The sequence below is a fragment of the Orycteropus afer genome, unplaced genomic scaffold (assembly GCF_000298275.1).
Source record: "Orycteropus afer afer isolate SDZICR_OR568_19922 unplaced genomic scaffold, OryAfe1.0 scaffold00045, whole genome shotgun sequence".
Classification (NCBI taxonomy): domain Eukaryota; kingdom Metazoa; phylum Chordata; class Mammalia; order Tubulidentata; family Orycteropodidae; genus Orycteropus; species Orycteropus afer.
Window position 1 is genome coordinate 574,237 of NW_006921632.1, and position 25,601 is coordinate 599,837.

The following is a 25,601-nucleotide window of genomic DNA, read 5'->3' on the forward strand; positions in this document are numbered from 1 at the left end:
TGAGCATTTTTCCTGAACTTGAATTGTAGCCTGGTGTTTCCCTAATAAACTCCATAATCTGTGAGTTCTGTGTGGCCACTGCAGTGAATTATCGAACCCAAGAGAGAGGTGGTGGGTGCTTTGGGAGGAACGGTTGGAGAAAGGGCTGGAGGGAGGCAGCATGTCTGGCCTCGCAGGAATAGCTTTTGGGTTATTGATGGTAATTCTGCCTTCCTCTTGTGGGATTAGAGGAGGTCAGGACATGTGCCCTCCTTGCTGTTTTCGCATCTGGTTTTAACAAATTTCTGTTTATTGGGAAATGTCCTAATTTCCCCATCATATTTGAGGGACAGTTTTGCTGGGTACATAATTCTTGGTTGGAAATTTTTCTCCTTCAGTGTTTTATATACACCATCCCATTGTCTTCTCGTCTGCATGGTTTCTCTTGAGAAATCCAAGCTTAGTCTTACTGGCTGCCCCTTGTAGGTAACTTTACATTTTTCCCATGCTGCTCTCATGATTCTTTCTTTGTCTCTGGCTTTGGTAAGTATGATGATGATATATGCCTGGGTGATTTCTTTTGGGGTCTATCCTGTTTGGGGTTTGTTGGACTTCCTGAATGGATATATTCTCATCTTTCATCATACCAGGAAAATTCTCTTCCAACAAATCTTTGACAATTTTCTCTGTGGTTTTATTTGTGTCTTCCTGTTCTGGAATTCCAATTACATGAAGGTTATTCCTTTTGATGGTATCCCACATGAACCTTAGGCTTTCTTCATTTTGTTTTGACCTTTTTCCTGATTGATCCCTTTTCAAAGAAGTGTTCAGGTATTTGCCTTCAATCTCCCTAATTCTGTCATCCATTGATTTGATTCTGCTCCCTTGCCCATTCAATGTCTTATCTATTTCTGAAAATTTAGTACTAATCTTCTGTATTTCTGTGTGTAGATTTTGTATCATTTCTAATTTTTCATTTATTTTGTCATTTTGTTCTTGTATTGTCTTTTGAAATTGTTCTAGGGGTTTCTTTGTGTTTTCCTTGATTTGTCTCTAAAGTTGATGAAGATACCTAAATATAATTCTTTTGAATTCCTTATCAGGGAGTTCCAATGCTGTGTCTTCCTCATGGATGTGTTTTGGGTCTGTATTCTGGTCCCTTGTCTCTCCTCCTTTATCTCGCTTCTTTGTGTGGACTGTGATGCTCTTGTCTCTGAGGCATTGTGACATTTTTGTGTTTATATTTAATTGGTGATTGTATGGTGGAGTGACTTGCCCACAATTTTCATTTTGTTTTGTTTGTATGTGATCCATGCAAGCAGAGTACTTTGTTCCTATATTCGCTAGTTGACAGCACTTATATACTCACCACCTGTTTCCTTTCCAGCCACTTATATGTCCCTGTCAACCTTGGCAAACAGAGGCTATTCTTAGGTCCCTGGAATCTGAATGAGGATGCTATCACTTTAAAATCCAAAATCATTGCCACTTGTAAAGATTCAAAATGGTTGTGCCCTTAGTCACTTTAAATATCCAAAATGGCCTCCGCTTGGAAACATTCAAAATGGCTGAGCCCTTGGTCACTTTAAATATCCAATATGGTTGTGTCCTTGGTGCTTTAAATATCCAAAATGGCTGCCATGTATAAACAATAAAAATGGCTGCACCCTCCAGACAGCAGAAAGTCAACAGCTCAGGTTGTCTCCCACCTTGCTGTTTCCATTCCTAGTCATAGGTCACCAGCGCAGTCAACCCTGCAGCCCTTGGTGACCAGGGCTAATCTTTTTTAGGGCAATTCTCAGGTTGCCAACACCACCTGGAACTTTTCAGGCTATTGGTCCCATCAGGGTAGCTGATAGTCCACAGCTCTGACCATCTCTGTACTCACTGTTTTCGTTCAGGTTTTTCCACTAGTTGGTGCCTAATCCACTTCTGTATAATTCCTTTCAAAGCTCAGGGCTCCAGGATTATCTTCTGGATCTCTGTCAACTGCTTTTTCTTTTCTTTATTGAAGAGGGTCTGTGTCACTTGTCTGCCTATTCCTCCATATTACCAGAAGTCTCCAGACATTTTTCTTTACTTCCATTATGTAATGTCAATCCAATATCCCCTTGATAATTGGGGTCTATCACACCAGATAGTGCAATAACACCCTTCTTTGTCTGTTGATCCAGAGGCATGAGGAAGCCAAAATGGCCAGGTGGCATTCTTAACTTCCAGTTAAATGCAATCAATATTGTGTCTCCAGGTGGGAATGTTCCTCCCTTTGGGATTAAGATCTCCAGATCCACAGAACATAGGGTAGCAGGGACAGGAAGTAAAAATATTTTTAGTAGGTCACTAGGGGTAATAGTGAATGGCACCACTCCCGTTTCCACCCTTTGGTTTCTGGACCCATGAATCCTGACTATTGGAGGAACAGAATCATATATGGGACACTGGTTTAGAGCATATACAGCCTCCTGGAGAACACTGTCCCAGCCCTTCAAGGTACTGCCACCTAGATGGCACCATAACTGTGTTTTTAGTAGGCCATTCCATCGTTCTATCAAGCCAGCTGCTTCTGGGTGATGAAGAACATGGTAAAACCAGTTAATTCCATGAGCACAGGCCTACTGCCACACTTCATTTGCTGTGAAGTGAGTCCCTTGATTTGAAGCAATGCTGTGTGGGACACCATGACAGTAGATAAGGCATTCTTAAGTCCATGGATGGTAGTTTTGGCAGAACTGTTGCGTGCAGGGAAGGCGAATCCATATCCAGAATAAGTATTCCAGTAAGAACAAAACGCTGTCCTTTCCATGATGGAAGTGGCCCAATGTAATCAACCTGCCACCAGGTTGCTAACTGATCATCATGAGGAATGGTTCCATATCGTGGACTCAGTGTTGGTCTCTGCTGCTGGCAGACTGCGCAATCGGCAAAGGTGGTAGCCAAATCAGCCTTGCTAAGTGGAGGAAGTCCATGTTGCTGAGCCCATGCATAACCTCCCTCCCTGTCACCATGGCCACTTTGTTCATGAGCCCATTGAGCAATGACAGGAATATATGGAGAAAAAGGATGGCTGGTTTCTACTGAACGTGTCATCCTATCCGCCTGATTGTTAAAAGTCCTCCTCTGCCGAGGTCACCTTTTGGTGGGCATTCACATGAGACACACATATCTTTACTCCTTTGGCCCATTCAGAGAGATCTATCCACACACCTCTTCCCCATACATCCTTATCACCAATTTTCCAATTATGTTCCTTCCAAGTCCCAGACTATCTGGCCAAGCCATTAGCCACAGCTCACAAATCCATATACAATCGTACATCTGGCCATTTCTTGTTCTATGCAAAGTGAACAGCCAGATGTGTGGCTCAAAGTTCTGCCCACTGGGAGGATTTCCCTTCACCATTGTCCTTCGAGGAAGTCCAAGAAAGGGGCTGCAGTGCTGCTGCTGTCCACTCTCGAGGGGTGCCTGCATATCATGCAGAACTATCTGTAAACCAGGAATGAGTTTTCTCTTCCTCAGTCAACTGATCATAAGGAACTCCCCATGAGGCCATAGGTGCAGGCTGGGAGAGGGAAGGTAATGTGACTAGAGTGGAGACCATAGGCATTTGGGCCACTTCCTCATGCAACTTACTTGTGCCTTCAGGTCCTGATTGAGCCTGATCTCTGATATACCACTTCCATTTAATGACGGAGTATTGCTGTGCATGTCCAACTTTTATGACTGTGTGGGTTAGACAATACCCAGTTCATGATGGCCAGCTCAGGCTTCATGGTGAGTTGGTGGCCCATAGTTAGGTGTTCAGTCTCTACTAAAGCCCAGTAACAAGCTAAAAGCTGTTTCTCAAAAGGAGAGTAGTTAACTCCGGAGGATGGCAAGGCTTTGCTCCAAAATCCCAAGGGTCTGCACTGCGATTCACCAATAGGGACCTGCCAAAGACTCCAGACAGCATCTCTACCTGCTGGAGACACTTCAAGTACCACTGGATCAGCCAGATCATATGGCCCAAATGGCAGAGCAGCTTGCATGGCAGCCTGAACCTGTTGCAGAGCCTTCTGTTGTTCTGGGCCCCACTCAAAACTAGCAGCTTTCTGAGTCACTTGATAAATAGGCCAAAGCACCACACCGAAATGAGGGATATGTTGCCTCCAAAATCCAAAGAGGCCCACCAGATGTTGTGTCTCCTCTTAAGCTCTGGGGGAAGCCAGATACAATAACTTATTCTTCACTTTAGTAGGAATATCTCGACATGCCCCACACCATTGGACCCCCAGAAATTTCACTGAGGTGGAAGGTGCCTGAATTTTTGTTGGGTTAATTTCCCACCCTCTAGCATGCATATGTATCACCAATAAGTCTAGAGTCATTGATACTTCTTCCTTACTGGGTCCAATCAGCACAAAGTCATCAATATAAAGGACCAGTGTGATGTCTTGTGGAAGGGAAAGGCGATCAAGATCCCTACGGACTAAATTATGACATAGTGCTGGGGAGTTGATATACCCCTGAGGAAGGACTGTGAAAGTATATTGTTTGCCTTGCCAGCTGAAGGCAAACTGCTTTTGATAGTCCTTTGAAATTGGTATCGAGGAAAAGGCATTGGCCAGATCAGTGGCTGCATACCAAGTACGAGGAGATGTACTAATTTGCTCGAGCAAAGAAATTACATAAGGAACAACGGCTGCAATTGGAGTCACTACCTGATTAAGCTTATGATAATCTACTGTCATTCTCCAAGATCCATCTGTTTTTTGCACAGGCCAAATAGATGAATTAAATGGGGATGTGGTGGGAATCACCACCCCTGCATCCTTCATGTCTTTGATGGTGCCAGTAATGTCTGCAACCTCTCCAGGGATGCAGTAATGCTTTTGGTTTACTGTTTTTGTAAGTAGAGGCAGTTCTAATGGCTTCCACTTGGCTTTTCCTACCATAATAGCCCTTACTCCACATGTCAGTGACCCAATGTGGGAATTCTGCCAATTTCTCAGTATATCGAATTCCAATTATGCATTCTGGAACTGGGGAAATCACTACCAGATGGGTTTGGGAACCCCCTGTACCTACACCTACTGTGAGACACACCTTAACTAAGACTCCATCAATAACTTGACCTCCATATGCCCCCACTCTGACTGGTGGGCCACAGTGACGCTTTGGGTGTCCTGAAATTAGTGTCAGTTCAGAGTCAGTGTCCAGTTATCACCAAAAAGTCTGATTATTTCATTTTCCCCAATGAAAAGTCACTCTTGTAAAGGACCTCAGATTCCTTTGGGGAAGGCTGAGAGAAAGACTGACATTATAATAAATTTTTGCCAATGTAGTGAGGTCCCTTCTCAAGGGGACTCAGCCTCCACTTCATTCAAGGGGTTGTGGGTCTGCAAGCTAACTCAAGTCTGGGAATTGAGTGAGAGGCCATGACTCTGTATTCTGGTGATTCAATCTAGGCTGCTGTTCACATGACCTAAAATTCTTCTGTCTATATAGATCAAGTAAATATTTAGTAGGTTTGCCATGTATTTCACTCCTAGGAACACCATGCCTAAGTAGCCAATACCATAATTCCACATTGATCAGACTATTCTGATTACTGCTCCGACTCTGCTGTCCATTATGGTAACCACGCCCACCTTGCCTTTGTCGATTAACTGCTGCCACTCGTCACCTACTTCCATGGGGTCCAATCAGCCCCATCACAGTTAAGTGTCTTAGTTCAATTAGGGCAGCTCCCACTGTCAAATCACGTTTACATAAAATAGCAATCACAGCAGTCTTGCTGGGGCTCCCTTCACTAATTTGTTCCTCACTGTGTCTTCTAGACTCTCTATTTCTGGCTCTAGGGGTCTAATCTGATAAATCCATTCTAACAGGCCAATTTCCCTAAGCCTCTGGATACCTTCCTCTACATTATACCAAGGCAGATCTGGTACTTCAACTTGACTTAAGGTAGGCCACCACAAAATCCATGCTTCAGTAAGCCAACCAAATAAACTATTAGATCCTTTCCTCACCTCTCGAGCTGAAACATTGAATGAAGAATCTGTACTTAGTGGGCCCATCAATAAACTCAGACTGATCCAATGTTACATTCCTTGCACCATTATCCCACACCCTCAGTAGCCATCCCCATATATATTCTCCAGGTTTCTGTCTGTACATGTTTGCAAAATCAAGTAGGTCTTTTTGGGTATAGTGTACCACCTCCTCAGTCACACTCCCTAATTCACCTTTTGGGGCTCGCTTGGACTTAACTTTAGCTATAGGTCTAGCAGCAACAATGGGTGGATGGGGCAGTTCCTGAGAACATTCAGCAATGTCTTCCATGGCATCTACCTCAGGAAATGACCCAGCAGGAACAACTGGGTTAATCTGATCAGAGGTAGAAGAGAAAAGGGTTTCATAGTAATCCCTTCAGATGGGAGTGATTCAGCAGAATTTACAGGCTCCGTATCCTGGTCTTCCTGACTATCTGCCCCTATGTCCCCATTCCAGGTTTCAGGATCCCAATTTTTCCCAATCAATGCCCTCACTTTAACTTCAGAAACCATTCTGGGTTGGCAATTCAAATGGTGCTACAGTTCAGCCACCCTTATGATAAGAATCTGGGCTTCATTTTTGGCAATATCAGCTCTGTTACTAGAAGAAATAAGGCTTTCTTTCAGAGCACAACTGGAAATATTGAGGTCTTTTATGCAGCACTTGAGCTGTGACTCAGCAGCCCTGAACTCATCTTGTTCTTTCACCACTTTGTCCAGTGTAAGCAGAACCAACCAACCAGCTTCCTTATACTCCTCCTGCTGACACAATTGCAGAAAAGTATCAAACATGTGATCACCCAGAGCCTCACTTCTCAAAATTACTTGATCTATTGGTGGTGCTATTTTCCATATTAATGTTGAAACCTCATGCCACGGATTAGCAGGGCCCTCTTTACTAATGGAGGCAGAGTCACCAGTGCCTTTAAGATTAATCAAACTGGAGAACCAAAACAGAATTGGTGAGAACCAATTTAGGAAGGCCACCCTTATGATTTTCTCTCTCTAGAACCACTCCCAGTAATGTGTTAGGCTGGGTTCTCTAGAAAAGCAAAACCAGTAAAGATATAGAGAAAGAGAAATTTATCTTAGGAAAATGGCTCACACACTTATACAAGCTGGCAAGTCCCAAGTTTTTGGAAGAAACGTCAAGCTGGAGGCTTTTCCCAACTCATGCAGCTGCAGGGGCTGACGAGCTCAAGGTTGGCAGGCAGTATACTGGCTGTTGACTCCAACGAATGATGAATCCAAGATCTCCAAGCTGAATGGTAGAGTGTTCGCTAATGGGCACTTGTAGGCAGCACAACAGAATCCCAATCCACAGAAGAGTGTCTCTTTTCCCAGGATGTCCCTAACATATTGAAAGCAGGCCACACCCCTAGGAAAACTCCCTTTCAACGGATTGGCTGCTCAAAACATATACACCCAATCCCATCATGGTTATAACCCACATCACAACTGCTTAAACCACACAGAACTGTGGTCCAGCCAAGTTGACACACAGCTCCAACTATCACACTCAGCATACAGTCTGAGTAAGTATGGTGTGGTGGTTATGTTTTTGTGTCAACTTGGCTAGGCCTGGTTGAGTGGCTGAGCAGCTGAATGTAGTATTCCCCATGATGAGACTGGCAATCAACTCCATGGTGGAATCTACTGTGAGCAGATGAGTAGTGGTCTGCTTCCCATATATAAGCAGCAGCTTTGGGAATGGTCTTTAGCTTATGGCACGCTTCAACCCTGCATGCAGCTGTGTCATTGTTCAGCAGCCTGCCATGCTTTGCTGACCTTGGGACTTGCAATGGACTTGAATTAACAGCCTACCATGTGGTTTGGGAACATCAGGACCGTGCCTTTTTACTTGTCAACCTTGGTTTTGTCAGCCTCAGCAGCCAGCAGCTGTCTGAGTGAAGAAAAGCCTCTAGCTCCAGTGGGCCAAGAGCAGGAGGCAGAGCTGGACCCCAAGGTTGAGGGGCTTTCACCCAGCTCCTAGAGCCTGGCACTTTGAACTTAAAGCCTCCAAACAAAGAGACTAAACTCCTGTTTGTTAAGACCATCCCATTTGTGGTATATTCTTGTCAGAGTGGCATTAGGTAACCAGAACATATGGTGAAAAGGACACAACCCTGACACACTCTCTTCCTAATTTTAAACCATGCAGTATCCCCTTGTTCTGTTTGAATGACAGCTTCCTGGTCCATGTATAGGTTCCTCATGAGAACAATTAAGTGTTCTGGAATTTCCATTTTTCTCAATGTTATCCATAATTTGTCATGATCCACACAATCAAATGTGCTTGCATAATCAATAAAACACAAGTAAACATCTTTCTGGTATTCTTTGCTTTGAGCCAAGATCTATGTGGCATCAGCTATGACATCACCCATTCCACATCCTCTTCTGAATCCAGCATGCAGTTCTGTAAGTTCCCTGTCAATATAATGCAACAACTGTTTTTGAATTACCTTTAACAAGATTTTACTTGTGTGTGTTATCAATGATACTGGATCAATAATTTCCACATTCTGTGGGATAACCTTTCTTTGGAATGGGTACAAATATGGATCTCTTCCATTCAGTTGGCCAGGGAGCTGTCTTCCAAATTTCTTGGCATAGATGAGTGAGTGCCTCCTACGCAGAATCCATTTGTTGAAACATCTCAATGGGTATTCCATCAATTCCTGGAGCCTTGTTCTTTGCCAACTCCTTCAGTGCCACTTCAACTTCTTCCTTCAGTACCACTGGTTCTTGATCATATGCCACCTCCTGAAATGGATGAACATCGATCAATTCTTTTTAGTACAGTGACTCTGTATTCCTTCCATCTTCTTTTGATGTTTATTGTATATCATTCAATATTTTGTTGATAGAATCTTTCAATATTGCAACTTGAGGCTTGAATTTTTTCTTCAGTTCTTTTGGCTTGAGAAATGCCGAGTGTGCTCTTCCCTTCTGTTTTTCTAACTCCAGGTTTTTGCACATTTCATTATAATAACTATCGTCTCGAATGCCTCTTTGAAATCTGTTCAGCTCTTTTATCTTGTCATTTCTTCCATTTGCTTTAGCTACTCTCCATTCAAGGGCAAGCTTCGAGTCTCTTCTGACATCCATTGTGGTCTTTTCTTCCTTTTCTGTCTTTTTAATGACCTTTTGATTTCTTCAAGGATGATGTTCTTGATGTCATCCCACAATTCCTCTGGTTTTCGGTCACTGGTGTTCAATGCATTAAATCTATCTTTACATGGTCTCTAAATTCCGGAGTGATATAATCAAGGTGATATTTTGGCTCTCACAGACTTGTTTTAATTGGCCTCAACTTGAACTTGAAATTGCACACGAGCAGTTGATGCTCTCTTCCATAGTCAGCTCCTGGCCTTGACTTGGCTGAAGACAGTGAGCTTCTCCATCGCTTCTTTCCACAGATGTAGTTGATTTTTGCTTCCAGTGTACTCCATCTGGTAAGGTCCACATATATAGCCGCCATTTATGTTGTTGAAAAAATGTATCTGCAACGAGTAAGTCGTTGGTCTTGCAAAATTCTATCATGTGGTCTCCAGAGTCATTTCTATCACCAAGGAGATCTTTTCCAACTGCTGGTGATTCTTCGTTTCCCACTTTTGCATTCCAGTCACCAGTGATAATCAACACATCTTGATTGCACGTCTGGTCAATTTCAGACTACAGAGGGAGCTCAGGTGTTGGTAAAAATCTTCAATTTCGTCATCTGTGGCTTTGGTGGTTGGTGTGTAAATTTGAATAATAGTAGTATTAACTGGTCTTCCTTGAGGTATATGGATATTATCCCATCACTGACAAATATTTTACTTCAGGAAAAACCTTGAACCATTCATTGTAATGATGAATGTCATGGCATTCCTCTTCAATGTCATTCCTGGTATAGTAGATCATATGGTTGTCTGATTCAAAATGGCCAAAACCAGTCCATTTTAGCTCACTAATGCCTAGGATATTGATCTTTATGTATTCCATTTCATTTTGACAACTTCCAATTTTCCTAGATTCATACTTCCATGCTCCAATTATTAATGGATGTTTATAGCTGTTTTCTCTCATTTTGAGTCATGCCACATCAGCAAATGGAGGTCCTGAAAGCTTTACTCCATGCATGTCCTGAAGGCTGGCTCTACTTTGAGGAAGCAGCTCTTTGCAAGTCATATTCTGAGTGTCTTCTGACCTGAGGGGCTCATCCTCTGGCACTATACCAGACAATGTTTCAGGGTAAAAAATAGTTCATCTAAATAGTCTGCCGTGAGCACTGTGCTCTTTTAAAGAAATATCTATGTGAGATCAAATGGACAATGGCAACTTGAAAAGCTGGATGGGATGGGAAGCTTAGGATCAGGGAGTTAGTTTAACATACTGGTGATGAAATCATTTGGAAAAGGATAGGAAGAACGGTAACCAATGTCACTGAATCGTACATGTAGAAATTGTTGAAATGGTGTGTTTGGCTGTGTAACTTTTTTCCAAAATAAAAAAAATATGAAGTATGTTTATACATGAACAAGGTCATTTTTAAGAGTTGGTTATTTTATATTATAATGTCTTTTTTCCTCTCTCAATTTGCATTTTTATTCTATTTTTCCCACTGAATGTATTCTAATATATTTTATGCCTAAAAATTTTAGGTGAAATTGTATCCCATTTCCTGTGATCAAAGTCTTTAAAAATTCTGAATTGAGTAACCATTACAATGATGATCAGTACTATAGAATTGATTCAAACAACTGAATTGTATTATATTATACTAAAAGTATAACATAAATCTAATACCTGTTATCAATAAACATTTTTATTAGAAATGGTAGAAGAAAAAAAAAAAAGACATGGTACACAGGTGGCACAGCTGTCTTTAAGGGTGAAGGGCACAGCTGACACCAAGTCTCCTTGTATGTGAGGACATCACTTTAGCTAGATAGCTATGGACAGATTATAAGACAGATGTGTGGAAGGGTGGAATCATAAGGTGGAGAGGTACAGCTCAAGGAATTTATCTGCAGTCAATAAGCAATCATGCCATTTTTACTAATGTCCAAGGTACCTGCTACTTTAACATTTTTTAATGTAGTAGAGGAGGCAATGATGAAATTCTGGAAGAGTAGGGCATTACAGCATTAATTTGGCACTACCCTATGTGCTGAGGGGGAGAGAGGAGTAGCATTTCAATTTTTCATTTCACATTCCCTGGCCTTTACCAAATTATGTTTCTTTTGTCTGGAATATCTGCATACTAAATTGCTATTCATCCTTCAAAATGGCTCACACATCACCACCTCCCTGAAGCCCATCCTTGATACTCTTGTTTCTTCCCTAATAGCCTTCATATGCAAAACAATAATGATATAATGGTGAGAAAACCTCATCGCAGATCAATAAAGAAGATAAAATATATAGGAATAATCACATCCTCTCCTACACTGGCTCTGTAACTTGTATATAACATTCATCAAGGAAAGGATTCCGCTGTTTTCATCTATGCCTCTCTAACACCTAACACTGCTCAACCGCAGGAAATCCACAATAAATGCTTGCTGAACTGAACTCTATTTTATCTTCTTTGGCACAAGAAGTGTATTAACACAAAACAAAATGATCCTGGTCTGTCAGTGCTAGCCACCTTAGCAAATGTCACCAGATCAGAGATTAGATTTGGACATAAGAAATTTCACAGTTAGGGAGATACAGTTTAACTCCCAGTATTAAGGCAGAAGAGTCTATACTGAAAGTAGAAATAATTGAGACCAAAAACTGATTTAGGGTTTAAAGCTATAATTCATTTATCCAGGGCTATCACTTAAAAACAAAACAAACTATTAGTTTTCTGTTTAAAATCAATATACATACCGCAAAAATATCTAAACATAGATTATGCTGAAGTGAAATATTTTCCTAGATCCACTACCTCACAGAAATAATCCCACGTCTATAGTCTGGTGTATATTTCTTTGTCTGTGGAGCTCTGGTGGTGTAGTCCCTAAGGCATTTGACCGCTAACCAGAAGGCTCACAGTTCAAATCCACTAGCCACTCCTCGGAAGGAAGTCTGCACAATCTACTTCCGTAGAGATACCACTTCAGAAACCCAAGGAGGGGTCACCATGTGTTGGAACCGACGCAATGGCAGTGTATATATAACATACACAATATTATCATTATTAATATTTACAAAAATAGGGTCATATGCTACATGGTGTTTGTCTTTTAAAAAGTCTAAAAACAGTTTTTACACATTTTCCATAGCCATACAAATAGATCTACTTCATTTTTTTAAAAAATTAGCTTTTATAGAATTCTATTCTATGAACATACTGAGTTACTTAACTATTGTATTACAATGAACAATAATACTATAATAAACATTCCGTGTGTATGTGTACCTTTGTGCACATATGTAGGTGTTTGTATGAAGTAAATTCCTAGAAGTAGAATTTCTTGGTCAAGTAGTATGAACATTTAAAGTTTTAAAGATATTGCCAAACTGCTGGGCTATTACTTTTAAGACCACTGTACCAGTTTACTTTTTGTTCTGAATTGAAATAATTCTATGCTGCACTGATATTTCTTATACTATCAGAGTGTCCCTGAGGCTTACTTAGTTGAGTGAAGATTGCCATGTCTTATGAAATCTATGATGCCATCTTATGTGAAATATAACTTGATTTCAGACATGTTAAAATAAGCAAAGTGGCCTTTTTATATTAGATGAAATATGGTTCTTAGCTGTCTTGGAAAATAAATTATTAACTGTTTATACTGAGGGAAAACATTTTCTGAATAACAGAGCATTTGATCTAGCATGTCCAAAACTAGCACTTATTAATTAATTAAAAACAGTACCACATTTCCAAAAGTATCTTGCATGAGATCTAAAGCAAGTGACAGCAAATTTGCTAAAGCCAAGGGATTATGCACATTAATAAAGCTTTACAAGGTCCATAACATTTGGATAATTAATAATTACAGAGCATGGTCTTCCCCGCCATGTGGATTCACAGCATTAGACCATAGAAAAAGCTAAACCACCTAAGAATTTTCTAATAAGATAAACTACGGTCCATAGACCCATGTCAACAGGAGATGTTCACAGTTACTCTATTAGCAAAGCCCCTTATTCGATAAGTACTGAGAGCTCTCTTAACTGGACAGGACTCATTCACACCAGCATATAACTCTTCTTGATCTTTGATAAAGAGATCACGTCTATAGTTTGGTTCCTAGCCACGGCTGCTTTTGGACATCTTTGCCAGAAGCATGTGGCAGCTGGGTACCATTTCCCAGCACTAATGTTTGAGCTGAACAAGGTGATATAAATACTTCTTTAAAGTTCTTTTTTGCTCAATTTTTGTTGCTTTAGTCAATTTCTTAAGAGATCAATACCAAAGAGTTGTCAGAATGATCTACAGTCAGGTCACTTTACTTGTAACCATGATATGTACACAGAAAGGAACATCATGTCTACCTGTATGGGAAAATAAGGAGTAAGTAGGGTATTTAAAATTTCAGACCCCTCTTGGCTAAATATACAGAACGGAATCAGGGCAGATCAGCTAAACTGAATGAATATAAGCTCTCTGCTTTGTGTCTAAAACATGAAACATCAAATCTGTTAGATTTGATTAGGATCATTTGGAATGTCCTGGGTTTTAATAAGCCTCTGCCAAATAAGAGAGTTGGGATTTTCCAGTTACACTCACTGGCATCAGTATTAAATCCTTCCTGCGTACCTATCACTTTATTCTTAATGCTTACAATTTTTACTCAACATGCTAAACGCAAGCTATTTTTGCTGTAACATGTAAATGTAAACTTTCCAATGACTGGAGTAGCAAAGAAGTCCCCTCAACCTCTGCAATTCATGTTTCGCCTTTGCAGCTACAGTTGCTTTCGTCTTATTCGGAGAAGCCAGAATCCTCAGAGACTGTCCATTTCTACACGTGTTGCACTTTCCTTTGTTATTTAGTTGAGCAATTCCTAATATGCTGAAGATACAATTGTCATCTGAAATCCATGCTTACATGACTCTTTCATTTCCTCCCTTCATGACAGTATTGCAGTATTTTACGGCTTTCACTATCTCCAGGTTTTAAAAAATTACTTTTCTTTTCCTATTTCACTTCCTCCCTGACTCACTTCTCATTTAAAAAAAAAAAAAATCCAAACGCACAGCCATTGAGTCGATTACAACTCATAGTAACCCTCCAGGACAGAGCAGAAGTACCTCCAAGTGTTTCTAAGGCTGTAAGTCTTTATGGAAGCAGACTGCGACATCTTTCTTCCATAGAGCAGCTGATGGGTTTGAACCATCAATGTTTGGTAAGCAGCCAAGAGCTTTAACTGTGCCACCAGGGCTCCTCACTTCTCATTACTACCTTTAAAAAAAAAAAAAAAGAAAAAAAAAGCCCAGTAAGATGAATATCCAAACACCAACTGTTAAACCCTCTTCAGTACCTCTGCACTCAGCCAAGAGTCTCCATAGTCAGCTAACTGGTGTCTAATATTTAGGACCACTGGACAAATTTGGTGTAAGAAAGCAGAGTCTGGAGGTGGGTTTTGGTAGGTGAAGCTCAAAATAGGACATTCCTGAATGAGCTCAATAAAGCCTTTTTGTGCACGTGCTCAGTTTGGACATAGGATACAGAGAATTATCTCTTTGCTCCCTTACTGATTTTTTCCTTATCTTCTGTAACAAATGAAAAATAAAGAGGAAAAATAAAAGAAAACAAAACTCCTAGAAGGCCAAGGAGGAAAGCCATAAAGACAAAGGTAATTTTGGTTAAACCTTGCTGCTGCTGACCTGGTCCCCAGCCTCGGAAGCAACTAGGTGCCCAGGAGGCCAGGCTTGGGTGCTGGCGACAAGCTGGAGCCTCACATGCCTTTATACTTCCAGCCTGACTTCCCTCTCTTCCATTCTTTAACTAGTAACTGCTTTATTTCTTCCTTCTTCCAAGATATCTATTTAGCGCTTATGTATATCAGGTCCTGGGTCAGACACTAAGACACAGTAGTGGAAGAGTGTGCAGTATGCAGGGCCAGGGTGAGCTACTAGGACACAAAAAAGTCTGCCCCACTGAAATTCCTTCAGTGGCACCTGAAGGCCCTCACAGCATGTAAGATGCCTCCAGATTTAGTGCCCGGTTAACTGTCTAGCCTCATCTCTCACTTCTTTCTAGGCCCCTGCATTCTAAGTTCCAGCCATAATGAATTACCTTTGGGTCTACTATCTGACCTGGCTCTAACCTCTTACCTGGGTGCCATGACTCAGCTTTGATGCCTTATTTTCTTAGAAAGCCTTCTCTGATCACTCAAGACCAATCAGGTAAGGGGACAATTCTGGTAGGATGTGCAGCCTGTTTTTTGTTTTTTTTTTGACTGAACACTTCTCATCCCCTGCTTCCAGTGTGAGAGTCTATCTATCTACCTCATAATCTCAGCTTACAAAACAGCTGAGGCAGCTCTGCCACCATGCCCTTTTCCTCATTTCCTCTAAAGCAGTTTCTGAAAGGATGAGATACACGTTCTTGTTGGTTTGTCACTTCTAGAAAAGGTTACAGTAATCCTGGCTGGTGCAAGAGAGACAAAAATCTAAAGAAACTAAAATAATATCCCAGTTAGTTTTTTGACTAAATTTTGCTACTTCTTAAAACATCTTCGCTCATGTTACATTATGGGGATTGCAATCAATGTCATGACACGAAATGTGTATGAACTGTTGTATGAAAAATGAATTTGCTCTATAAAATTTCATCCAAATCACAATTTTTTAAAAAAGTGAAGGGGGAAAAAAAAAAAATCTTAGTTCAGCTGGCAGTAGATGGTCATGGGAAGTCTTTGCTACACTACTCATTCCCCTAAGTGTCTATGATTTCTTTCTCTGTTCAACAGAGAGGGGCATCTGGCACAGCTGGCCAGGGGGCCCCAAAACAGTATGAATAGGAGGATGTTCCCAGCACCTGCCTTTTGTCCTTTTCCTTTCCCATAGGTATTTTTTGGGTCAGAAGAATTAAAGTTTCAGAGCTTACTAATTTGAAATTTCATTGTGAGTCTTTGTTCTAGCTCCATCAGTTAAGAGACTGGTAACCAATAGCTCTGGTAAACACAGAAGTATATGTCTCTCCCAACAGTCCACTGAGCTCTCTCAGTACCATCCTTCATGACCCTAACATGCTGCTTTCTTATTTACTCACATTGCCTTTTTATTTGTCTAGCTCTCCTTCTAACACAGTTAAACTCCTTCAGGGAAGAAATTGTCTTCTTTGCTGGGTTATCCCCCCAAAATATTGAGCCTCTACAATACCTGACATATAGTAGGTATTCAAGAGATGACTGGTGAATGAATGAATGTACACCTGTTGGTGCTTCAAGGGAAAAACCAATCCAAACATCAGAAGCTTTCAGGCTACATGGTTCATACCACAGTCAGTAAAAACTATTCAGCTGGTCACTTTACAAGTTTCTTCTCACCTGATCGATATCGTTCATCCCTGGCTCCCCCAGATCGAGTTCGGTGGTACTTGGAAGGAGCGGAAGTTTGAGTCGCGGAAGGAGCAGGTGTCTGGTTTCTATGTTCTTTCTGTACTGCTGAATCAGTTTCTAAAAAAGGAAGTTTGAAAGATGGTTATTCAATCACAGTAACAGCTAACGTTTCCTCAGTGTTTTACAGCATCCTCATGACTCTCTGCAGTGGGTACTAGTACCCCACTGACAGCTGTTGCTGTGTGCTGCTGAGTTGATTCTGACTCACAGTAACCTTACAGATGGAGCAGAACTGCTCCGTAGGGTTTGGAAGTGGGTCTCCAAGTGTTTTCTCCTGTAGAGTGGTTGGTGGGTTTGAACTGCCAAACTTTTAGTTAGCAGTCAAGTGCTTAACCACTGTTCCACCAGGGCTCCTTAGTACAAGGTTAGAAAGCTTTAAAATACATACATAAAAATGGTGCAAAGACAACTATCCTGAAAGATATCATCTTAGAGATGTAACTGTCAGCAGTCAATAGGAAAAAAAAATGTGAGAAACCATTAGAGAATACAAGAAGGGAAGGCAGGGAGGCATATTACCCCCTGATACTGCAACACTGGCACAAGAAGTAGCTTGGGGAGCTTTAATATCCCCATCACAAGCCACTTGAAATAAACATAATTTAAACAAAAACAGGGTTTTTGTTATGCAAACATAGCTTCAAGACAAGTCCACTAGCCCCTCCTCCCACCTATATTTCCACTGTAAGCCTTCTTAAGCAGAAAAAGCTGGAGTCACCACTGAACCTGTCCCTTTCTAATCCTTGGCTGTCCCTATACTCTGCCCTTCATCCCAACATTTATTCTTAGAGAAGGTGGGGAGGGGAAAAAAAGCAGACAAAATAAGCAGAAGTAAAATTCTTTAAGTTCCAGTATTTTGATGCCTTTTATCCACCACCACTCTCACCCCCCGTCAAGTAATGTTAGCTGCTAATAATTGAGTTTTTTGATCAGCACTCAGCTGAGCCCAGCAAGGCAGCCTTGTTGTTATGTGCCATTGAGTCGGTTCCAACTCATAGCGACCTTACGTGCAACAGAATTAAACATGCCCAGTCCTATGCCAGCCTCAAGATCCCTACTATATCTGAGCCCATCACTGCAGACACTGTGTCAATCCACCTTGTTGAGGGCCTTCCCCTCTTTTGTTGACCATTTTCATTTATCAAGCATGACATCTTTCTCCAGAGAATGGTCCCTACCGACAACAAGACCAAAGTGGTGAGACAAAGTCTGGCCATTCTCACTTCCAAGGAGCATTCTGGCTGCACTTCTTCCAGGACAGATTTGTTAGTTCTTTTAGCAGTCCACAGTACTTTCCGCATTCTTCACCAACACCATAACTCAAAAGTATCAACTCTTTGGTCTTCCTTATTCATTGCCCAGCTCTCACATGCATATGAGGGGATTGAAAATACCATGGCTTGGGTTAGGTGCACCTTAGTCTTCAAGGAGATATCTTTGTTCTTCAGCACTTGAAAGAGGTCTTTTGCAACAGATTGCCCAATGCAATACATCTTTTGATGTCTTGACTGCTGCTTCCATTGGTGTTGACTGGAGAACCAAGCAATATGAAGTCTTTGACAACTTCAATCTTTTCTCCATTTATCGGGATCTGCTTATTGGTCCAGTTTTGAGGATTTTTATTTTCTTTATATTGAGGTGTAATCCATACTGCAGACTGTAGTCTTTAATCTTCATCACTAAGCGCTCCAAGTCACCCTTACTTTCAGCAAGCAAAGTTGTGTCATCTGAGTATCTCAGGTTGTTAATAAGCTTTCCTCTAATTCTGATGCCACATTCTTCTGCATACAGTCCAGTTTCTCAGATTATATGCTCAGCATACAGAATGAGTAAGTATGGTGAAAGGAGGACAACCCTGACACACTCCCTTCCTGATTTTAAACCATGCAGTATCCCCTTGTTCTGTTCAAATGATAGCCTCCTGGTCTATGTACAGGCTCCTCATGAATATAATTAAATGTTTTGGAATTTCCATTCTTCTCAATGTTATCCACAATTTGTTATGATCCACACAACTGAATGCCTTTGCATAGTCAATAAAACACAAGTAAACATTTTTCTGGTATTCTTTGCTTTGAGCCAAGATCCATCTGACATCAGCAATGATATCTCTCAATCCACGTGCCCTTCTGAATCCAGCTTGCATTTCTGGAAGTTCTCTTGTCAACATACTGCTACAATCATTTTTTAATTATCTTCAGTAAGATTTTATATTTTATATCAAATATCGTTTGATAATTTCCACATTCTGTGGGATCACTTTTCTTTGGAATGGGTACAAATATGAATCTCTTCAAGTCGGTTGGTCAGGTAGCTGTCGTCCAAATCTCTTGGCATAGCTGAGTGAGTGCCTCCAGCACAGCATCTGTTTGTTGAAACATCCCAGTGGGTATTCTGTCAATTCCTGGAGCCTTGTTTTCTGCCAATTCCTTCAGTGCAGCTTTAACTTCTTCCTTCAATACCATTGGCTCTTGATCATATGCCACCTCCTGAAATGGATGATCATCTCCCAATTCTTTTTGGTATAGTGACTCTGTGCATTCCATCCATCTTCTTTTGATGTTTCCTGCATCAGTCAACATATTGCCCATGGAATCTTTCAATACTGCAATTTGAGGCTTAAATTTTTTCCTCAGCTCTTTCAGCTTGAGAAATGCCAAGTGTGTTCTTCCCTTTTGGTTTTCTAACTCCAGGTCTTTGCATTATAATAACTGACTCTGTCTTCTCAAGCTGCTCTTTGCAATGTGCTGTTCAAGCTCTTTTACCCTGTCGATTCTTCCATCTGCTTTAGCTACTCTCCATTCAAGGGCAAGTTTCAGAGTCTCTTCTGACATCCACTGTGGTCTTTTCTTCCTTTTCTGTCTTTTTAATGACCTTTGGCTTTCTTCATGGATGATGTTCTTGATGTCATCCCATAATTCCTCTGGTTTTTGATGACTGATGTTCAGTGCATCAAATCTATTCTTTAGGTGGTCTCTAAATTCAGGAGGAATACAATCAAGGTCATATTTTGGCTCTCATGTACTTCTTTTAATTGTCTTGAGCTTCAATTTGAACTTGCATATGAGCAGTTGATGGTCTGTTCCACAATCAGCTCCTGGCCTTGTTTTGGCTGAAGACATTGAGCTTCTCCATGGCCTCTTGACACAGATGTAGTCAATCTTATTCCTGTGTACTATTCCATCTGGCAAAGTCCGTGGTTACAGCTGCCGTTTGTGTTGTTGAAAAAGGTATTTGCAATGAGTAAGTTGTTGGTCTTGCAAAATCCTATCATGTAGCCTACACATAGCAAATTAAGTGTGCAATGTAGTAAGATGTCTGATGCAAACAGTTACACTCTCAACCACTGTATGAAAGGTTGGTGGTTCAAACCCACCCAGAAACACCTCAGAAGACAGACCTAGTGATCTGCTTCTGAAAGGTCACAGCCTTGAAAACCCTATGGAGCAGTTCTACTCTGCACACATAGGGCCACCATGAGTCAGAATCAACTTGACGGCAACTAAAACATAGTAAGATGTCACCTATGCAGCAAATGCACCGTTCCAGGCCACAGCTGAGAATCAACCAATAAGGCCAAAAAATAAAATGGTAGTCTCAATGCACAGTGGTCTGGGAGTAGAAGCAATAGCCCCACTTAACTCAATAAGGCTGAGAGCACTGAAGTGTTACCGTAACTGAGATCCATAATTACAATATCTTATCATTTTAAAAAAATGGTGAGCATGCTGGAGAAGCCATGCATAGGGCTCCAGTCGACAGTCCCAGCTGAGCCCAGGCACCAGCCATGTGAATGCCATTCATGTGAATGACGTCATCTTGGATCTATCAGACCAGCCTATCCACCAGCTGAAAATCACTTAGTTACCCCAGCTGGCACCAGGTGGAACAAAAGAATCACTCAGCAGAGGCCTGCCCCACAAAATTCCTGACCCACAAAATCATAAGATAATAAAAAGTGTTTTGGGTTTTTTGAAAACTGATTATTTTTATGTACTGTGCTTACGGGGCATTGACAGAACAGAGCACATTTCAGATCCTGAGGTTTTGAAATATAAAGTCTGGACGTGTAAACTGTAGTTTTTAATCAACCTAAATTCTCTTGATAGTCCATTTCAAAGAAGAGCTATACTGAATCCTTGGTATTTTCCATAACTTGTTTCATTTGTTAGTTTTATTAGTCTAGAACAGGGGTCAGCAAACTATAGCCCAAGGTCCAAATATGGTCTACTTTCTGCTTTTATAAATAGTTTTACTGGAACACAGCCACACTCATCCACTCGTCTATGGCTGCTTTCACACTACAAAGGCAAAATTGAGTAATTGTGACAGAGACTGTATGGCCCTCCAAAGCCTAAAATACTTATTATCTGGTTCTTTACAGAAAAAGTTTGCCAACTCTAGGTCTATAATAATAAAAGCTAATGTTTAAGTGTTTGCTTTGTTTCAGGCATGGTGCACTCAGAAACTTCCCACATAGTCTTATTTATTCCACCCAACAGCCCTATGAAGTCAGCACTATCATTATTTTTTCAGAAAAGGCAACAGAGATCTGGAGTCCCTTACCCAAACTAGAACACAGAATCAGGGAATGGTAAAGCCAGGATCCAAACTCAGGTCTGTCTAACTCCACTGATCTCAACAAGAAAAGGCCATGAAAATTCTCCTAGATTCTTATAATCAGAATTAATAATTTAGCTTGGAAGCATCTAAGCCAGATTTAGTAGCTAGGTAATAGTTTAAACACACACACACACACACACACACACACACACACACCTCATCTGCCATCAGGCAAAAGATTCAGGGGGTGAAAAAAGAAGTCTCTCCAAATAAAGAAAATGTTCAATCCCTCAGTAGAGAAATGACTTAAAATATATTCTAATTAACTTTAAAGAGAGAACAAAAATTAGAAAGGGGCTATTTTATTTGTATAGTCAGATGACATATACAGGAAGGAAATTAGCACACACAAATTACTTTGCTTGTAAATAAATACAGAAAACAGTTTGATTTAGACAGAGCACCAAGGTTTGAGCATTGCCTTTACATTAATTTTTGATTCATATCAGGATAATGAATATGTAACTTAACTGCCTATCATGGATCATTTTATTAATTAAATAAGCAGCTGTGTGAGGACAGATTCCAAATTAGATAGCTAATAATCCAAAGAGTGACAAGAATTAATGTGAATTCTCACTCTGCAAAGGATGGACGAAAGATCTCTGGTGGTGCAGTGGTTAAGTGCACCAACTCGTTGCCATCGACTCATTTCTAACTCAGTGACTTTGTAAGACTGAATAGACTTGCCCTATAGGATTTCCAAGGCTGTAATATTTACAGAAGCAGACTGTCACATCTTTCTCCCTTGCAGCAGCTGGTGAGTTTGAATAGCCAACCTTTTGGTTAGCAGCTGCATGCTTTAACCACTGCACCACCAGAGCACCACCAGGTTTATGTTTTTTTACCATTCCTCTCTCTCTCATTTGGGCTTTTACTTTGTGTTTTTAACTGTAATTCAGTTAGAATAGGAGAAAGAAGGTAAGTGGACTAAAGAATAAAAATGTTACACAGAAACGGTAGGTAGGTGGTAGGGGAACTGGGAGTTGATATATTTGTTTGGGGAAAGGGAACTAAGAATTGGAGGGAATGATTATTTCCATTTTCTAGAGGGTATCCAAGACCAAAACACAAGGAGATAAACACAAAAAAAGGCATCTGATAGGAACTGAGTGCCAGATGACACCTAGCCAAGACATCTACTGAACTGGTACTGAAAAAAGAAAACTCTCACAACACACTAGTCACCAAACACTAATAGGATTCTCTGTAACGCTCATCTCAGTTCCTGAGGGAATTCAGTCATTCAAGCATATCAGGTCTCTTTGGTGTCTAAAATCATGACTAAAATTTGCTTGTAGTTTGCCAGAAATGAAACCAAAAGGTCGATTTGCCGTTTCAGCAAGTGGCTGACAAGTTCATTCAGTGAGCTTTCCTTGAGTGCCCAAAGCACAATGCATGAAAACATGGATTTCTCACAGAACAAACTTGTTTCAAATGTGTAATACACCTGCTTCAAGTTAACAAGCGACTGATTATCTAAAAGGTATGCAGGAAAAAAAGAAGGCGAGAACAAGAGAGTAAGAGAATTCCCTGAAACTCAATCACTTTAAGCACAACGTTAGTAAATCAGATGCCGTGGAGTTGACCTCAACTCACGGCAACCCCACGTGTGTCAAGAGTAAAACTCTGCTCCCACAGTGTTTCCAATGGCTGACTGTTGAGAGCAGATCGCCAGGCCTTTCTTCCGAGGCACCGCTAGGTGAACTCAAATTTCTAAGTGCATTTCTTATGTACAATAAATGCCCCTTCCAAAGAAAAAAATACTGCCATCAAGCCAATTGTGACTCATAAGCCAAAACCAAACCCATTGCCACCAAGCCCATTCTGACTAACAGCAACACTATAAAACAGAGTAGAACTGCCCCACAAGGTTTTGAAGGCTGTAATGTTTACAGAAGCAGACTGCACATCCTCCTCCCATGGAGTGGATGGTGGGTTCAATCCACTGTACTTCTGGTCAGCAGTTGTGCCACCACAGTTCCTTTTTAAGTATATAAGAAACGTTTAATAATAAAACCCTGCAGCTCATCTTTTTGAAATGTCAATAATTACTCTCTAATTTCTTTGAACTTTTAGAATTTTTATTTCCAGGTATTAGTATTTATTTTTTAAAATATAAGATTTGTAAGTATACTTCATATTTGCATTAAAAAACTGGAAGCAAATACAGTAAAATGAATACTAATTACTTCTAGGTGATAAGATTTTAGATGATTGATTTTTTCCATGGGTTTTACAAGTCTTCTACAATTTTAAAAAAGTTCCCTTCACTGAATATAAAAATAATACATGTTCATTATAAAAACTTAAGGAAATAGCTCTGGTGGTGTAGTGCCTAAGGCCCTTGACTGCTAACCAGAGGCTGTCAGTTCAAACCCACCAGCCACTCCTCAGAAGGAAGCCTGAGTAATCTACTTCTGTAGAGATACCACCTTGGAAATCCAAGGAGGAGTCGCTATGAGTCAGGATAGACTTGACAACTCCATGGCAGTGAGTCTGGTTTTTTTTCTGTTGTTGTTGTTCAGATAAATATTAGCAGGATTTTCCAACCTTCTAAAATCAATGATCTCTTCCTTTCTCTAAAATCAACTGGCAAATCAATGCAGATTTTGGGATAAGAGGAAGGAAAACTATGCCTTAGTTGGGATAGAAGGGATTTTGGAAGGCTGATTCCCACCTCAGGGAGCTCCGGTAGTGCTAAGTGCTCTGGTGGTGGTAAATGCTTACCTTCTGACCCAAAGGTCAGTGGTGGTTTGAATCCACTAGATGCTGTGAGGAAGAAAAATACGGCAGTCTGCTTCTGTAAAGATTACAGCCTTGGAAACCCTGTGGGGCAGTTCTACTCAGTCCTATAGGGTCGTTATGAGTTGGAATTGACTCAATAGTAACAGGTTTGGTTTAATTTCCCCTTTAGAAGTCCCTGAGCTCTGGTGGCATCACGGATAAGGGACTTGACTGCTAACAGGAAGGTCAGCGGTCCAAACCTACCAGCTGCTCCAGAAGAAAGATAGGGCAATCTACTTGTGTAAAGATTTACAGCCTCGGACACTCAATGGGGGTCGCTATGAGTCAGAAATGACTCGATGGCCATGAGTTTGGTTTTTGGTTTCATGAGTCCTTGGGCACTGCTAATGGTTAAGGGCTCTACTACTAACTGAAAAGCTGGTGGTTCAAACACCCAGAGGCACTCTGAAGACAGATCTGGCTTCTGAAAGATCACAGCCTTGAACATCCACAGAACCATTCTATTCTGCCTATGTGAGGTCGCCATGAATCAGATTCCTTCCACTAGTGACAACTAATAACAATTCCTACCTCAGGGTAACAATTTATCATAAAAGGAGGCAGAAAACAATAGACCTTAGGGCTCATCAAAGAGAGAAGAAAGTGCCCTGGGAGCCTGGGTGCAAGGCAGGGGTTCGTTAGTAGCATGTGTATGTGATAGTGAAGAGGTATAGAGGAGGACAGCTGACAAGTGCTATTCACCTGCTCAGGCAAGACATTACCTAAGGGTGAACCATGCCCTGGCTAGAAATTACCAGTGGCCCTAACATACAGATTGCTGTGTCTCCTTACCCAGGAGATTCTGGGGCAATAGGTATAGCCAAACAAACAAACAAAACAAAACAAAACAAACCCACTGCCATTGAGTGGATTCCAATGCATAGTGATCCTCACTGGGCTTCCAAATCTGTAAATCCTTACGGAAGTAGATTGCCTCATATTCCTCCCACGGAGCAGCTGGTGGGTTTGAAACACCCACCTTCTGGTTAGCAGCCAAATGCCTTACCCACTATGCCACCAGAGCTTCTTAATAAGTGCAGAAGGGACTGGAAATCTGTATGCAAACAGTCCCTGGGAGTCTTATGATCAGGTAAGTTTGGAAACTGGCAAATGATAGGCAGCATTCATTCCTCCCACAAATATTTATTAAGGTCCCACTGATATGATGGATAACTATTAAACAAAAAGAAACAGACATCATCTCGGCCCTCTCTGAATTTGCAAACTAATCAGGGAGACAACCAAACGATTCTAATAGCATGCTATGAAAGAGTTATGGTACTGAAGGAGGAAGTCAAAGCTGCAATGAAGGAACTGGCAAAGAACAAGGCTCCAGGAATTGCCAGAATACCCACTGAGATATTTCAACAAATGGATGCCCCATTGAAGGCACTCACTTGGTTATGCCAAGAGATTTGGAAGATAGCTAGCTACCTGGCCAACTGCAGTGTAGTAAATTACTTAGTGTGGCTTTTCTACCCATAAGTCTTTGTAAACTCCAAGGTGGGATTTTCTATGAGCAACTGAGGAGCTCCTGATTGCTGAAGCTATCCACCTGGGTTATTTCTGTTGGGCGTGGCACAATACAATGTTCTAAGAGGGTCCCACTCTCTCTCACGTGCTTAGA

At 41.0% G+C, this 25,601-nt stretch overlaps 1 protein-coding gene across 1 annotated transcript in view; it reads right to left on the minus strand.

Moving 5' to 3' along the window:
* The window catches only part of DIP2B (disco interacting protein 2 homolog B), a 303,697-nt gene that overhangs the window by 120,907 nt on the left and 157,189 nt on the right, over positions 1–25,601 (minus strand). The window contains exon 3 of the mRNA XM_007937807.2: positions 16,493–16,621. Coding sequence (XP_007935998.1) covers positions 16,493–16,621 — 129 coding nt within the window. The remainder of the gene's footprint in view (positions 1–16,492; positions 16,622–25,601) is intronic.